Raw genomic sequence first — 18,424 nt, forward strand, 5'->3', positions numbered from 1 at the left:
CTTCTCTGAGCCCTCACGTGTGAGTTGAGTTCCTCTTCTGCACTCCCAAAGCAGTCTGTGTTGTTGTATTAATCACGAAATATTATAATTGTTGTCTTTCTTCTATTTCTCCTACATGACCTTGTAAACTTCCTTGAGAGCAGATGTCTATCATCTCTGTATCTCAGGTGCCTAATATAGTACTAACACAGTAGCAGGTACACAGTAGGTATCCAGTACAAGTTTTCTGAGTAAATGAAGAGCTATCATTGGTAGTAAATCCCAGAGTCCTCACGATTTGTTCAAAATACCACTTTACATTTTAGGGTTCCCAAGACAACTCTTCAAAGCTTATTTTGCATCTTTTCATTATTCAACCCAATCTGAGAGCCTCAGAACTGGAAACAGTGGTAGAGGATTATAGGTTTCAAATAGCACACTTTCTGAAAATGAGCAGGAGTAGGGAGAGGCAAGGTAAGAATAGATGAGCCTCTGTATGCAAAGTTATTAAAAATCAATATAAAAAGCGTGGGATTAGCCACCAGCAGAAATACTAATACACAAGATTCACTCTTCTACAGTAACCATTATATAACAAAATACTTGAAATAAGAGGAACAAGTTAGTTCTCTATGGGCACAGTCCTTTTAGGCAACTGGGGATAGATTCTAGTTCTATTAAATACACTTAAGAAGGTATTTTTACACACTCTAAGCATTATTAAAGAGAGTAACACTTACCATGTGTCAAGCACAGTGCTAACTACTCTATATGCATTGTCACTGACTACCCCTACTAACCTTATGAGGTGGATACTATTTGTGGTGACCAGCCTCCAAAATGGCCCTCTGATTCCTGTCTCCTGGTATTCACACCTTTCTGTAGTCCCCTACCATTTTATTCCAGATTGGTCTATGTTATCTATAGAATGTGGCATAAGCGATGGCATGTTACTTCTGAGATTAGGTTATGAAAGACATTGTGGTTTCCATCCTGGCTGCTCACTTTCTCTCAGATGATCCACTCTGGCGGGAGCCAGCTGCTGTGTCACGAGCAGCTCTATAGAAAGGTTCATGTAGTGAGGAACTGAGGCCTCTTGCCAGCAACCACATGAGTGAGTGAACTTGGAAAGCAGATCCTCCAACTATAGTTGAAGCCTTCAGATGCCCTTGGCCCCAGCCAACAGCTTGACTACAACCTCATGGGAGATCCTGAGAACCACTCAGCTAAGCCACTCCCAGATTCATGACTGTCAGAATTGTGTGAGATAATAAACGTTTGCTGTCTTCAGATGCTAAATTTGGGGGTAATTTGTTACACAGCAATAGATAACTAATACACTAATATTATCCCCACTTGACAGATGAAGGAACAGGCTCAGAGAGATTAAGTTCAAAATACACAGAACTGGAATTCAAACTGATTTCTGAAACTCCAAAAGCCCAAACCCTTAGCCACTCTGCTATACTGCCTCATCTATATGCTCAATCTTATGTTATGCTGTATTATTACTGTTTTTCCAATTAAATTAAACAAATATCTACAGTGTACCTACAATTAAAAATGCACTATACTGTGTAGGTAGTCTGCTAGGTACTACCAGAAGTATAAGGACGGGGCTGAATAGGATACATCCTCATAGATTTTATTCTATAACAATGTAACAATTACCTAGTTGTTCCCAAGCACCTAGCAGCTCCCAAGTGATCTGCAAGAGCCATCTAGTGTCAATTCTGTTTAACTGCAATCTGCACAGTTAGCTGGATACAGATATAAAAGTCACATTTTATGCCATTTTGAATTCTACTAATTTAAAAGAATGTAAAACATTTAACGCTTTCACTAAGTGCACAAAATGAGAAATAATTCCAATCTTACTTTACATTTATTCCATGGAAAATTCAGTCTTGAATTTCCCTCAATTCTGAATGACATAAGGCGTTCACTCAATATAAACTGAGACTCTAAATACTCTCTACCAATGTTTTTCTAGCTTCAGGCATTTCCTTTTCTGATTTCTGGAAAATCTGCATACCTCCAGAAGTTCTTTTCACTTAAGAGAATGTAGCAATGGGCGTGGTAAAATCAGTAAATGAGAATCTTGTTGATCCTCATTAATTTGCAGATGCCATATCTGCAAATTCACGTACTTGACAAAATTTATTTGTAACCCCAAAACCAATACCCGTGGCACTTTCAGAGCCATTTGCAGACATGATTGGAGCAGTGAAAAACTTGAATCACTCTACATACACTTTACCAGCTGAGGCTGAACACAGTGACACTCTGCTGTCTTATTTCAGCTCTTATGCTATAAACAAGTGTCCTTTTTGCCGTCTATTTAGTGACGTTTGTTTTTCACATTTTTGTTTGTTTTGCTGGTGATTTTGCTGCTTAAAATGGCCCCCAAACACAGTGCTGAAGGGCTATCTAGTGCTCCTAAGTGCAAGAAGGCTGTGCTGAGCCTCTCAGAAGAAATATGTGTGTTAGATAAACTTCACAATGTTAATAAATCAACAACATATATTAAATAAGTGTCTTTAAATAGAAACATACAGAAAACAAGGTTATGTACTGATCAGCTGACAAAAAATGTTATGACCAGAGGCTCGTAGGAACCTAGCCCTGTACTTCCCTTAGAAGCAATGGTGCAGTATGTGCTAATTCAGTGTTTCTGGTGACTCTGCAGAACATAAGCACTGCAGATAACAAGAACCAACTATACATGCTAGTCATCCGTATTCTCTATTCTACTCTTATTCTCAAAGTGTTACAGCAAAAACTTTACTTAATGAAGTTCCAAAACAGTCCTGAGTGCACTGAGCACTGAGTCAGAAATTCACATAGTGTAAAGAGGAAATTTCTACAGTATTACTTAATTTAACCTTGTCCTAAACAATATCTGTTATGTCACAGTTTTGACACGCTAGTTAGATTTTTCCAGTATTTGTTGTTAGTGCCGTCAAGTGGATTCCGATTCCTAGTGACCCTATGGACAGCAGAGCGGAATCCTGCCCAGTCTTTTTTGTGCCATCTTCTCACCTTCCAGCACTATATCCAATAATGCTCCACTGCTATTCATGGGGTTTTCAGTAGATATTAAATTCATAGGGCTTTCCAGTATATATTAAAATAATATATCACTATTAAAATTTTTTAAGTGTACATATGCACATTACCAAAATTATCTTATGCACCACCCCATGCGTAAATCACATTTGGGGAAACACTGCTATGTATACCATAGAAAAAGTCGTTACCAAACTTTTCAATTATGAAGATCCTTTTTAACAGAGAAATCTTGCAAGCCCCCACCTAAAAATAGTTATGCTTTTCTCAATTCAGATTAGGAACACTACCATAGATTATAATACAAACCAGAATACAGCATTCAGCATGGAAATAGTACAAAGAAAAAGTGATGGGATTCAAAGTGAATAGTCTGATAGATGATACATCAAGAAGCAATATTTTGGTGTATACCTGTCACTGTGTCAAACTGCTGAGATAAGGGCTTAGGAGCACATTTTTGATCCAAAGACTCTGCATTAGCAACAGGCGGCTGCATACAAACAGAAAGTCCCATTAAGATGCTCTCTGCTGCTGCTGTCAGCCTGGGCCTTTGTCCCTCACTAAGTTCACCCACACTGTTTTCCAAGTCCTGTAAAATGTAGAAACAACTGTTAAAAACATTATATTAAAATCAAGTCAAAATGGAAAACATTTGTCAAATATCATGATCCATACCACTTGACCGCTTGAATGGTATTTTAGAAAGTGCTTATTATGCCACATACACACTACATGAAGGACAAGTTTAAAAAGGTGGTTTAATTAGGCATCTAGCAATAGGGTTTGTTTTTAATATCTTATTTATTTATTTATTGGTGAAGAAGATTGTCCCTGAGCTATCATCTGTTGCCAATCTTCCTCTTTTTGCTTGAGGAAGATTGTCGCTGAGCTAACATCTATGCCCATCCTTCTCTATTTTGTATGTGGGATGCCACCACAGCATGGCTTGAAGAGCTGTGTGTAGGTCCACGGCCCGGATCCGAACCTGTGAACCCCAGGCAGATGAAGTGGAGCATGCGAACTTAACCACTATGCCACTGGGCCAGCTCCAATATCTTATTTTTTATGAAGTTAAATAACCATTATCTGTTTTTCAACCTCCAAATTAGATAGCAATAAAACACATAAGAAAAATTTTATTATTTAAAACACTAAATGCTGGCACACATTGTTCATATAGCTTAAAATTAGAATAACAGAAAATTTCTCTCTCATTCCTCATGAATGAAAATTGGCTAAAGTTGCTAGTGTGAACTTTATAATTAAAACAACTGAGGAGAATATACCTTAAATGACACAGAGATTACCCCTATACCAATAATTACATTTTTTAGAAGTACATAGATTGAAAAAGATTACTTTAACCACATTTAATAAAGTTCTTTTCCCTGGGAAAGTAAAAAAGTACAAATATGTTTCTTTATTAAATATATGAAATAAATTTAAAACCAAAAGAATATTAAGAGTTCTATTTTCTTTCTGTATTAAAAATTATAGGCCCTAATCACTAGGACATTTTGTGACTTGGAGATATTCTAATTAATGAGTTTACTAATCAAGAACTGAATAAAAATTCCAATATCTGAAAGCTCTCCTGTTTACTATTTAAAAGGAGTTTAATTTCAACCAAGTGGGGTTTTTTTACTAGAATATATGAAGAAATCACTAGTGAAACATCTTTGATGACTACTGACTACAAAACAAAGTCTAACTTCTTAGCTCAGCATTCAAGATTTCCTACAATTTGCCCTAATTCTCCTCTATCCACTTACATCTTCCTTTATTGCCTAATCTGACTTTTCTTTAGAAATATCAATTGCTCAACATCCTTTAAATAGAAAAGGATTGTTTTGCAATTAATATGAAACCCTTGGAGACTCCTGGGCAAAGTTTAGAATAATTGGAGATACATTTTCCTTAGCAACTAATGAGAAACACTTCACAAGGCCTACATCACTCTGCCACTACCACATAGAATGTTGTGCAATATACAGTACCTTCTCTATCGTGAACCAAATTTCTAGGGCACTCGTAACTGCTAAACTATTTAGCTGTCTGTTAATAGTCTGTTCCCTGAATTTAAGAAGAGGGGAGTAGATGAGCTAGGGAGGGGAGGAATGAGCTAGGGAGGGGAGGAATGAGCTAGGGAGGGGAGGAATGAGCTAGGGAGGGGAGGAGATGAGCTAGGGAGGGGAGGAGATGAGCTAGGGAGGGGAGGAGATGAGCTAGGGAGGGGAGGAATGAGCTAGGGAGGGAGGAGATGAGCCAGGGAGGGAGGAGATGAGCCAGGGAGGGAGGAATGAGCTAGGGAGGGAGGGATGAGCTAGGGAGGGAGGAGATGAGCCAGGGAGGGGAGGAGATGAGCCAGGGAGGGGAGGAGATGAGCCAGGGAGGGGAGGAGATGAGCCCTAGGGAGGGGAGGAGATGAGCCCTAGGGAGGGGAGGAATGAGCTAGGGAGGGGAGGAGATGAGCTAGGGAGGGGAGGAGATGAGCTAGGGAGGGGAGGAGATGAGCCAGGGAGGGGAGGAGATGAGCCAGGGAGGGGAGGAGATGAGCTAGGGAGGGGAGGAGATGAGCTAGGGAGGGGAGGAGATGAGCTAGGGAGGGAGGAATGAGCTAGGGAGGGAGGAATGAGCTAGGGAGGGGAGGAGATGAGCTAGGGAGGGGAGGAGATGAGCTAGGGAGGGAGGAGATGAGCTAGGGAGGGAGGAATGAGCTAGGGAGGGAGGAGATGAGCTAGGGAGGGGAGGAGATGAGCTAGGGAGGGGAGGAATGAGCTAGGAGGGGAGGAGATGAGCTAGGGAGGGGAGGAGATGAGCTAGGGAGGGAGGAGATGAGCCCTAGGGAGGGAGGAATGAGCTAGGGAGGGAGGAATGAGCTAGGGAGGGAGGAATGAGCTAGGGAGGGAGGAGATGAGCTAGGGGGGGGAGGAATGAGCTAGGGAGGGGAGGAATGAGGTAGGGAGGGGAGGAATGAGCTAGGGAGGGGAGGAGATGAGCTAGGGAGGGGAGGAATGAGCTAGGGAGGGGAGGAGATGAGCTAGGGAGGGGAGGAATGAGCTAGGGAGGGGAGGAATGAGCTAGGGAGGGGAGGAATGAGCTAGGGAAGGGAGTCTCCGGCAGCAGAGAACCACTGCCGATCATGGCCACTGCCGTTCGCTGCTACTCTACCACTCAGTTCCTGTGGTGATTGTCGTGTCTTTAAACCTTACAAAGAAGCTTCTTTGAGAGGTTTTGTACTCCGTCCTGGGGTTTGGAGGGGAAAGAGGGTGAAGGAACGAATGCCCTGGGTTCCTGGTTCCGATTTCACCTGTAACTTTTTACCTCGGCGGGGCCTCCATGCTCCCTGATGTTACTCTGGGGTACCAATATCTGCAGCCGGGGCTGTTGCCAAGACCTCTATGGTTAAGGGCCAAGCAGTGATGACCTCAAGGCAACGAGGGAAAGAGGCAATGACAGTAGCACTTTGCTCCAGTCATTCCTCACCAACCCCCTCCAACCACCCTCCTCCTCAGGATGCAGCCCCTCTCTTCCCACACACCAGGTCAAGTTAGCCATCAATTTTTCCCAGCAGTTTTTCACAATTTTTACTTAGTTCTCAGAATCAACGGTTTTTTTCTTACTTCTATAGTTACTCCAGGGTTGATTTGGGAATAGGGAGCTGGCAGCCTTTGTTAGTGTGCTGTCCCGGCTAGACTGGAAGCCCAGAAGTTGGAAGTTTACCCTCTCCAAATCTTTTTCTAAGTATCTAAGCATTTGCATATGTGTGTGCATGTGCATGTGTATTTCATTTTGAGGTGTGTATATGTATTATTCTGCAATCTGATTTTTAAAACTTAACTATAAATCCCGAAGATCTACTGTATCCTTTTTACATACCATAGTTTAATTATTCTCCTATTGAAGCATTTTTAGATTGGTTCAATTTTTCTCTATTCAAACTATAATAAGAGTAAAATTCTTTCTTGCACTTGTGAGGAATTACTTCTCTAGATCAGATGATGAGAGGTGGAACTGCTGGCTCAAAAGGCACAAGCGTTTATAACTTAAGTAGGTACTAATAAATTGCTCTCTCACTATATGAGACTCCTTTCCCACACCACACATGATACTTTTCCATTACTAAGTTTCACATCTTCTTCCCTTACCTTTCCTAAGAATATATATTTTTAAGAATAAAAATTAACAAAATAAAACCAGCCATCTCCTTGGGTCCTGTGTAGTCTTCAGATCTCCAGCTTGTTTAAACCAGTTTCACACTTGTTCAAGCAAAGACAACCAAATACAATAGAAAGAACACTAAATAGAGATCAAGAATCCTAGCCCCATCTCTATCATCAACTAGCCTGACTATACTGTCCCTTTCCACCTGGAATTTCATTAAGCACCTTAAAGTTAATGTGTTGAATCAAATTCATGATTTCTCCCCAAAAACTTGGCACTCTTCTCTCTGCATTTCTAAGCCAACGACTACATAACCACAACCTCCCCCAACTAGTGATGGATTACTATCATTTCTATACTCATATCTAAACGTCTTCCCTCTCCCATTCTGCTTAGCTGTGTTTGTTCACGTTCTCATTCTGACTATTCCAATGGTGCTCTGATAGGTCTCCCACCTTTGCTTCACTTGTCCTTGGCTCCATACTCCTTCCTAAATATCTCTAGCTTATGACTCCCTTGCCCAAAATATCTTAACAGGCTCCACAGTGCCCAAGTCTTACCATGGCCTAAAGGTTCTTCACGATCATTTGGTTCAACCTACTTCTCCAGACTTATCTCTTTATCTAAAGTCCTAGTCATACTGAGATTTTCCACACTTTCTAAATACGCCCTAATCTTTCTTGGCTCTTGTCCCTTAACATATGCTACTTCTGCTTCTGAAATATCTTTCCCCATCATTGCTGCCTGGCAAAATCCTACTGGATCTTTAAAGACCCACATCAATATCATATCCTGTAAAGAGTGTCATCCAACTTCAAGTGGAGTTTTCCCTCCTCTGTGCTCATGTACAATTATTAATACAGCTATTTGATCAGCTATCACACTGTAGAGTGACCGTTTAAGCCCTTTGCTCCCTATATGACTATAAGCTGCTTAAAGGTAGGGTCCTGACTTGATCATCTTTGTATCTCTTCCAAGGTTGTGTCTGGCATATAGTAGATAACTCAGTAAATGGATGCAGAAAGAAAGAATGAATGAATGATCCTCACAAATCATTTGAAAGATCTTCAGTTTTTTTCAAGTGTAGAACAAGGGGGTTGAAACAGATGGCCTAAATTCCCTTCAGCTGTAAAACTCTATCACTCTATGATTGCAGATTAAAGTTACTATAAGGCTGACACCTAAATTAAACAAAGTATTAGCATGCTTTAACTAAAAGCAGGAATATTTTTGTTATTTTTTCCAGTACTTAGATCTAACCAAAAAAAAAAATCATTAAGGTTAAAAAGTACCTCTGAATGATAGACTGCTTGCTGTGAAACTAATGATTCATGGTTTTCTTTAGCAAGAAGAGAAAGAATTGCGTCTGCGTGAAATTTTTTATGGGGCATCCTAGTCACTTGTCCTTCACTGGGAGAATCATCTTCCTAAATGAAATATAAAGACAGTTAGTGCAACAAAAAGTAAAAATTAATCTATCAAACATTTGCATTTCTCAATTTATGATTAATAAAACTTAGCAGCCATCAATGAAAATGGTCATATAGCACTTTACGGAAAGAAGATGAACTCTTTCTTTTCATTTAGTTCTCATTTCCCTTCAACTCCACTAAAAATCCTTTACGTTTGCCTCAAATATAAAAAACAGTATAAAATAATTTGGTTACATTTAAACTGGAGGTTTGTTATAAAAACAGGAAAATTGGAGCCCCATCCCATGCGACTGAGTTACAATGATTCACAAATATTTTATATAGGTTATCAAGTTTTTGGCTCACAGTTTCCTGCTTCATAATTATGCAGCACATAAAGCAAAGCCACAGCGTGGCAGTGGGGGCAGAGCCCTGTAGTAATGGCACGTCCTGGACCCCGGGCAAAAATGAAAAACTGCAGAAATATGCTAAGGCACCTATAGACCTTCAATGTTCCCTTCGCCTTTGCGCTGACCTCCGGTACTTGGCTAGGGAACAGGTACTGAAAGCCCTCATTCAATACCTAGCCTAGGCTTTTTTTTTTTTTTTTTTTGTGAGGAAGATCAGCCCTGAGCTAACATCCACGCCAATCCTCCACTTTTTGCTGAGGAAGACCGGCCCTGGGCCAACATCCATGCCCATTTTCCTCCACTTTATATGGGATGCCACCACAGCATGGCCTGATAAGCAGTGAGTCGGTGCGCGCCCGGGATCCAAACCTGGGCCGCCAGCAGCGGAGCGCGCGCACTTAATCGCTATGCCACGGCGCCGGCCCCAGCTTAGGCTTTTTGGTGCCTCAAAATAGACCTGTCCCAAAATTGAGGGACAATGTGAGCCTCAGAGTCAGAGAAACTGGATTCCCTTGTAAATACAAGTATTAACATGATTTTAAATTCCATTAATAGTATTTTTTGCTTAAGTATTTTGTTTCTAACGAAATAAAGTTTATTAACTCTGGATTACAAGTCCTTATCCCCCAACTGTATACAGATAAATGCCTACTGGTACATGACTTCAAGCTATTCTCAGTTTTTCCAGACTGTACTTCTGCATTTGACTTTATTATAAATTTGTAGCATACATGATTTAGGCTTAGTAAAAATATCAAAATTAGAGTTTAGTTTCAAAAGTAGAAAAAGAAAGATGTTATAATTTAGCCTTGGTTCAGTTTAGCTATTTACTTTAAACAAACTTAAATGCACTTTGGCACCATAATAAAGTTCTAAGAATGAATAAAAATGCCATAATGATATATTAAGTAGTCCAAATGTTAGTATAATGCTTCTCTAAAAATAAAGATATTTCATTTATGCCTTCCGCCCATATTATTTTATAAAAGTGATTTCCACTGTCTTCACAATGAACTCAATTACTTGTAATAAATAATTACTGTTAGAAAAGTAACTGCTCCATTAAAATCTTATCAAAAATCTCCTTCATTAATTATTTCATACTCCTATATGTAGTAAAGCAAATTATTTTAACAAACTCTATTACTTGGATATATGAATTTCCAGATTCAGCATCTTTACACTATTAAGTATCTATAACAGTATAAAGATGCCACGTAGCCTCTGAAGCTGTTTGCTGGACCTGACAAATGCCTGCCACACACACCCAGCTCCCTGCAACTTAAGCTTTAGAATTCAGATAGCCCCTATTAAAACTCAAAATTTACAGTTATTAGCTTAAAATGAAAGGAAAAAGTATCATGTATCCATATAAAAGAGTTGTGGATCTGTCACTAAATAGCTATGTGACACAGACAAGTGATTTAACCTCACTCAACTCAAAGTAAAATGAGTAGTCACACAGTTTCAACTAAGTATGCACATCAGAATACCTGGGAGCTTTTTCAAAACATACAGGTCTAGGCTTCTAACTGCCCACACACATGCACACCCCACAACCCTCACGATTTACTGAATCAACATATCAGAGAATGGGGCCAGCATGCATGTTTTTTAAAAGCTCCACTGCTGAATTTAACATATAGTCCTAGTTTACATCACTTGAATAGGTTGCTTTAAAGAAATTTCTAGCATTATGATTTTAAAGGGAGAGAAGGACATGACTTTTCAAAAGTACACCAATCTCTGTTTTCATCATAATCACATATAATGGTACAAATGGAACGATAAAAATGCAACTAGACTTCTACTTCTAGCCAAGATGGAGTAACAAGGAGCAGATTTACCCAACCCCTTGAAATAACTAAAACAATGGAAAGTATATGAAAAACTACATTTCAAGAATGGATCATCAGTAACAAAAGACAGTGAACCTGGAGAGATGGGAAACAGAGGAGGAGAACCCTGTGACTGCCCCAGGTTACTGCCTGGGAGAGTTTCCAGGCTGGGGCACAGTGGGGAGAACCCAGCAGAGCTCAGTGGACCCCTGAGCTGAGAAGAAGGAGCTGAAACTCCAGAGAGCTAGAGTTCTTAAGACAGACTACCAGAAAACCGAAAGCTGCACGGGGAGAGAACTCTGGCAATCTGCAGAACGTCCCCTTTGAGTACTAAGCTGAGTACTGATCAGCAGATGCATTTGAGGTAATTACACGAGGCTAGAGGGACAAAGCACCTGAGAAAGGACCGGATATAACAGCGCCTGATGCTCACGCAGGGCCTGGATTAACGGCTGTTCCCAGCAGCCAGGCTGGAAAGCCTCATTTATGAGGCATCAGGTGGAGTACATAGAAGGGTCTTCCCTCCATAGAGGGGAATAAACAGCCCTAGAATGAGGACTGCTCTGGTCTTGCCTAATAAATTTTAAAAGCAAGACTCAAAAGGTTAAAACTATCTCTAAGTACTAAACCGTGTGCCTGAGGAAAGATCAAAAATATTTATAGGAATATAAAACACAGATGGAAAAAGTCTACACAAAATTTTAGCAAATAAAATTAAATAGTTTTTCTTCAAGTTTAACATATACCTACCATATCATCCATCCATTCTACTCCTAGGTATTCGCCCAAGAGAAATGAAAGCATATGTCCATACAAAGACTTGTACAGAAACGTTCATAGCAGCTTTACTAGTAATAGCCAAAAACTGGAATAAACTCAAATGTCCATCAATAGGTGCATGGACAGATTGTGCTACATCCATACAATAGAACACTACTCAGCAATAAAAAGGAATGAACTATGATACACACTACAACATATATAAATCTCAAAATAATTATGCTGAGTTAAAGCAACCAGACAAAATGAATACATTCCATGTGACTCTATAATATAATTCTAGAAAATGAAAACTAACCTACTGTTACAGAAAGTAGATCAGTGGCTGCCGGGAGAGATGTGGGGGATGAGAGGAACAATAAGAAACAGGAAGGAGGGATTACAAAAGGGCATGAGGAAACTTTTGGGAGTGATGGATGATGGATATGTTCATTATCTTGATCATAGTAATGACTTTACAGATAAATACATATGTCAAAAATTATCAAATAAGTTTTTTTAAAAAAAGCAATAATAGCACCAATGCTTAGCAAAGACGATGGATAATGTAGATGAAAGTTGAGTACAATTACCTTTCCTTGCTTAGGTTGTTTAAAAATATATAAAAAGTAAAGATTTCTATCCCTTAATAGTTTTCAAAACAAAATTTCTACTATCATTTCTGTATGATAAATTTTTAAATGCCAATTTTTCCTTCCTAGAGCTAGATAATAACTAGGAAGGGTTAGTACCCCTGGGTCCTATTTCAGTATTTTTTTTAAGCCACTGAACTCAAATTTTGTTTTTTTTTTTTTGGTGAGGAAGATCGGCCCTGAGCTAACATCTGCCAATCCTCCTCTTTTTTTTGCTGAGGAAGACTGGCCCTGGGCTAACATCCACACCCATCTTCCTCTACTTTATATGGGACGCCGCCACAGCGTGGCTTGACAAGTGGTGCATTGGTGCACGCCCAGGATCCGAACCAGCAAACCCCGGGCCGCCGCAGCGAAGCACGCGCACTTAACCGCTTGCACCACCGGGTCGGCCCCGAATTCAATTATTTTTTAGCACAAAGATTTATAATCACAGTTAGGGAAAAATAACAAATGTATTCTAAGAGAGTTGGTTTAAACAGCTAAGGTCCTGCCTGAAATATTGTAAAGGCAACAAATCCATGTGACAATTTGCACTGAGCTAGATTTTCATTCCCTAATTACATTAACTGTGTATTTTTCAACTATTGGAGCCACAGAGGTTAATTACAATTTTCTTTTCTTTCTCACAATTATGATAATGAAATGTACAAATATGGTAATGAGATATGCAAGACATCTTAAATTCCTTCGTGGATATTTTATTTAATTTTATGTCTATAATTCAAATATTTGAGAAAACACCCTGATCAATGGCAACAAGTTCATCAAGATTTTCATCATGTCAGAATTCAATGGGAAGTCAATCATTTCTTACCATTTCAAGGGCATCACGCAGAGTACTGGATAAGCTATCATCTAGGTTTGTCAGATATAATCCTCCATCTCCTAAAACTAGAAATTAAAATGTAAAAGTTTAGAAAAAAGAAGAAACAAATTTAGTAAATAATCTGACCATAAAGCCATAGAACATTACATTTAAACTTATACAATAAAAATACTGGCAAAGTTCATAAATAATAAGTCACAAGCTACCCAATCTCACCAGTTTTTTAAAAAGCACACTTTATAACATAGACGAGATTTCTGTTTTACTTATCAGCTTAAGTAAATTAAAGAAATTCTTAAGTAAATTAAGAAATTAAAAAGAACTATAGGGCCGGCTCTGTGGCTTAGCGGTTAAGTGCGCGCGCTCTGATGCTGGCGGCCCGGGTTCGGATCCCGGGAGCGCCCCGAGGCACCACTTCTCCGTCCAACGCGAGGCCGAGTCCCACGTACAGCAACTAGAAGGATGTGAACCTGTGACATACAACTATCTACTGGGGCTTTGGGGGGAAAAAACTGAATAAATAAAATCTTTAAAAAAAAAAAAAAAAAAAAAAAAAAAAAGAACTATAGACATCAACTGTAACTATGAAACCGAGAAACAGGCACTTCTGTACACTATTGCTGTAATTAAAAACTGATCAACCTTTCTGGAGAGCATGTTGGCAACGCACTGCTACTTTAAAAGCGCTTACTCTGACTCAGCAATTCCACTGCTAGGCATGTGTTCTAAGGAGGTTATCAGATAAGTGCACAAAGATAGACAGATAGATAGATATGTGCAAGGATTGTCACTGGAGAGTTATGTCCAGTATGGAAGCACTGAAAACAATCTAAATGCCCATCAATATGGCATTGTTTTAATAGATGACCCAGACACTAAAAAAATGAGATAGAGCTAAATGTACTGATATAGAAAGATGTCTACAATATATTAGGTTAAAAAATTCAGGTTTCAAAACAATATGTATAGTATGATCCTATTTTTAAAGGTAAAAATACATACACATATAAATATATGTGTATAAATACATATAAATAAGCATAGAAAAAAAGAAGAGACTGGAAGGGTATACCCCAAACTCTTCAGAGTGATATTACTTCTAGAGGGTGGGATTCATGAGGCAGATTTTACTTTCTGAGGTTAAGGTCCAGAAAAGTTAACTTGCACAGAGTTCATGTTCTTTCTACTATACCATGTTAAATCTCAAAAATTAAGTAAAAACACTTAAAACAGATAAGTATTACTTAGAAAATATCATAATCTAGGCATTACTTAGAAATTACCATTATCTAACCAGTGAAATCAATTGATACAAGTTAACTTACTCTTGGAAGCCAATTTTTGACCACAGTTAAATAAAATCTCTCCTTCAGAGATAGGTCTATCTGAAGTTTCAGTTTCAGTGACAGTAACGCTCAAGGGGCTCTCCATTGTTGATGAATCAGAACTCGGCACCTGTATGGGGGAAGGGGCCTTGGTGCCAGCAGGAAGTGGCATAAAGGGAGCTGGCTTTGGAGGTGCAGGCTGAGCAGTGACATCCATGCTCTCAGGTTCTTCATCCTTGGCCACAGACATGACACTAAGAAGAAAAAGACATGTTCTGAACTTACTGGGTCACTGAAGGCTTATATAATTTTGATATTGAAAAACAGATTCAAAGGTATTGTCTCCTTTAGCAAAGTATTCCTATAATCTGCACTACGATAATTAATTAACAAGACATTTTTCCAAAATAGTTTTCAGGCTTTAATCATAGACCATCTAGAAAGTTCTATCATCCATAAAGTAAATCTACGTGGGGATGTATGGTACTATAAAAGTCAACTGATCACGGTAAACGAAGATTCACACTGGGGAGAAATCATTTTCTATTTTAATAACAAGATGATAGATATCTTTACTTTAATCTGTTTCCCAAAAAATCTAAATAAATAAAAGAATAAAATAAAGTCAATTCTTTAAATAAAAGAATTGAAGATATAAATAAATTTGGTAAAATTTTAAAAACAAAATTTATGAAATTTCTTTCCACTAAAGTATCAATTAGCTTGTGATTTATAGAGCTTCATTTATAATTTCTGATGTTTCCAATGGGTTACATAAGTCAACTTAAGAAGAAATGCACAGTTACTAAAAGTGAACATGCTATCGCTTACATAGCTCTTGGGGAAAGTTCTTCTTGCGGAGAGTTAGGATTCTCTTCTTCCAGTGGCAGGTCTCCATCACTCCATGGCTTGGGAAGCTCTGGGCTTGATATCTTCAGTTTATCAGTGGAAACCTCTGCCAGAGTTGGGGTAAGAGCTGCTGCAGGAGGAGGTGTGGTAGCAGGGGTAACTGTCGGAGTGTTAACAAGTGTCATGGCAGGCATATCATTTCCTAAAGATTTTTTTTAAAAAGAAAAAAAATGCTGAAAGTCAGTAAACAAGTCCATAGGAAGGTAAGGTATATTATTTCAGAAATCTCTTAACATTTTGGCATACAAATAATGGCAATAGTAATTAATAACAATGATGGTGGCCATTAATGGGAAAATTCCCAAATTAATTTAGTAAAGCATGAGAAAATAACCTTGAAAAGACATCACTTTTAACACCACCATGAACTTAAAGTAGTCTAAGGGTGTATGAGATTATATATTAAAAAGTGGCAACCGGGCCGGCCCTGTGGCTTGGTGGTTAAGTGCGTGCGCTGCGATGCTGGTGGCCCCGGGTTCGGATCCTGGGTGCGCATCGAGGCACCGCTTCTCCCTCCATCCTGAGGCCGAGTCCCACATACAGCAGCTGGAAGGATGTGCAGCTATGACATACAACTATCTACTGGGGCTTTGGGGGGAAAAAATAAAATAAATAAAATCTTTAAAAAAAAAAAAAAAAAAAACATTTCTTTAAAAAAAAAAAAGTGGCAACCAATTCCTTAGTTTCGATGCAAGAAAAAATGATTTACTAAAAGCTAGTAAGTAACAGGTATGTGAATATTAATCTATAAGGCATCTTATAAAACACACCATGAAATTTTATTTAATAGTTGCTAAAATTAAAACTGAATTTTAGAAATAAGGTTTCTACCTTTTTCAGCAAATACTTCTTTCACAGGAAACGCTACATCATGATTTGAATCACAGGGAGAAGAATCTGGAGTTTTTACCAACACACACTCCTTAGGAGGTGAAGAAGGTGAGCGAGGAGGAGTTGGTTGTGGGGTCGCCACTGGGGTACACACTCTTGCCTAAAATAAAACAAGATAAATGGCGCTTATAACCACCCAAATGAAGGTAATTGGAAAAAATAAAATGAGTTCATTCAGAGATTACAGAGAATTTAAATGTATGGGGGGAAAAATGGAGCCCTAAATACTCTGGCTCTGGAACCTCCAGCTATTAGTTTCAAGCCTAGCCTGCCGAAGGCCTCAGGCAATTGAAATAGCTCTGCCTCTGAAAGAGGCCCTGAGGAAATCTAAGGCTCCCTCTTCTAACAGAGAGAGGAAGATTAAACAGACACAGCTGAAGATCAAACCCAAACACAAGCCGGCTAGGCCACATAACAGAAAGGAAGCATTTTAAACAATTGACAAGATATCAAAGATCAGCCTTTTAGCACAAAAGAACAGAGCTTGTAAAAAGCAATGGAAGGATAAGAAAAAGCAGGGGGATGAAATCAAGACAGCATGAAGGACTGGGGAAGGGAAAAGTAAACACTTTCAAATCAATTTGTTAAATAGGTAATCATACAAATGATTCAAAACTCAAAAGGTACAATAGGATGAGAGGGAAAATTATGTCTCCTTTCCTACCAATGCCCTATCCACCTGGTTCCCTTCCCCAGAGTTATCAAATACAATCTTGACCTAAGTCATTTCATATGTATATAGATTATCTATGGAATAAAGTCCCAGAAATGGGACTGCTTGGTTAAAGGGCTAATTGCATTTTTAATTTGAATACATATTGCCAAATGTCCCTCTACAGGGTTGTGTTATTTTACACTAACACCAGACAGTATAAGAACTCCCATTTCCCCAAGGTTTGCTAAACAAGAGCGTTATCAAACTTGCAGAGTTTTACCAATCTGATTAGTAAAAATGGGACTTCAGTGATTCCTTTTCTTATTATCAGTGACAGTGACCATCTTTTCATATGTATATAGATCATTTGTATTCTTTTTTGTGTGTGACCTCTCTGGACATGTCTTTTGCTCATTTTTCAAATACATTATTTGTCTCTTTCTTTTCATTCTAAAATGACTTTATCGAGTGGGGTAATTAGCCTTTTTTCTGCATTATGAGTTGCAAATTGATATGCAATTTAAAAACCATGAAGCATATTAGAAATTCTATAGCACTGCTTAATAATTAGCATATTCTTAGCCTTGATTTTTAAATGAAACAAACACACTATATTTTTTTTCTTCTTGAGTGCACAAACCTATAGCATAAGAACACTGTTGTCAAATATAATGCTACTGACTCATCATCATGAAGGCATCTAAAGGTATTCCACTAGTGATGGTAATGGTCAATGATGACAAACTATCTGTTACTGAGTATTTACCAAGTTTCACGCACTAGATTAAGCTCTTTTCATATATCTTCTCACTGAAACTTCCAACAAAATCTAATATGATGGCTAAGATACAGTATCATAAAGATGTCAGTTCTCCCCAAATTAAGCCAATCAGAATTGAATTAATTCCCATAAAAATCCCAACAGTCTTTCATAGAATTGGAAACTAATTTTAAAATATATTTGGAAGATCATGGGCCGGCCCCTTGGCTTAGCGGTTGAGGGCATGTGCTCTGCTGCTGGCGGCCCGGGTTCGGTCCCGGGCGCGCACGGAGGCACCGCTTCTCTGGCTGTGCTGGGGCTGCATCCCACGTGCAGCGGCTGGAAGGATGTGCAGCTATGACATGCAACTGTCTGCTGGGGCTTTGAAAAAATAAAAAGTAAAAATTAAAAAAAAAAAAAATATATATATATATATATATATATATATATTTGGAAGACCAAAAGGCCAAGAAAAGCCACAACAATTCCGAAGACAAGGAACAACGTGGCAGTGGGAGAGGGGCGCTTGCCCTCCTAGATACTCAGTAAGCAGATTCTGGTAGAGCACAGTCATTTAAACTCTAAGTATTTCTTTTTTTTTCTCTTTTTTTTTTGTGAGGAAGATCAGCCCTGAGCTAACATCCATGCTAATCCTCCTCTTTTTGCTGAGGAAGACTGTCTCTGAGCTAACATCTATTGCCAATCCTCCTCCTTTTTTTTCCCCAAAGCCCCAGTAGATAGTTGTATGTCATAGTTGCACATCCTTCT

The 18,424-nt window shown here is 38.9% G+C and overlaps 1 protein-coding gene across 10 annotated transcripts in view; it reads right to left on the bottom strand.

Annotated features, from left to right (window-relative positions):
* The window catches only part of LOC101392261 (protein TALPID3), a 157,777-nt gene that overhangs the window by 62,011 nt on the left and 77,342 nt on the right, over positions 1–18,424 (bottom strand). For all 10 annotated transcript variants that reach the window (XM_087448445.1, XM_087448436.1, XM_087448437.1 and 7 more), the window contains 6 exons: positions 16,182–16,341; positions 15,273–15,492; positions 14,442–14,695; positions 13,105–13,181; positions 8,508–8,642; positions 3,463–3,640 (listed from right to left, as the gene is read on the bottom strand). In XM_087448445.1, coding sequence (XP_087304571.1) covers positions 3,463–3,640; positions 8,508–8,642; positions 13,105–13,181; positions 14,442–14,695; positions 15,273–15,492; positions 16,182–16,341 — 1,024 coding nt within the window. The remainder of the gene's footprint in view (positions 1–3,462; positions 3,641–8,507; positions 8,643–13,104; positions 13,182–14,441; positions 14,696–15,272; positions 15,493–16,181; positions 16,342–18,424) is intronic.

The sequence above is a fragment of the Ceratotherium simum genome, chromosome 24 (assembly GCF_057802395.1).
Source record: "Ceratotherium simum simum isolate JZ-2026a chromosome 24, ASM5780239v1, whole genome shotgun sequence".
Classification (NCBI taxonomy): domain Eukaryota; kingdom Metazoa; phylum Chordata; class Mammalia; order Perissodactyla; family Rhinocerotidae; genus Ceratotherium; species Ceratotherium simum.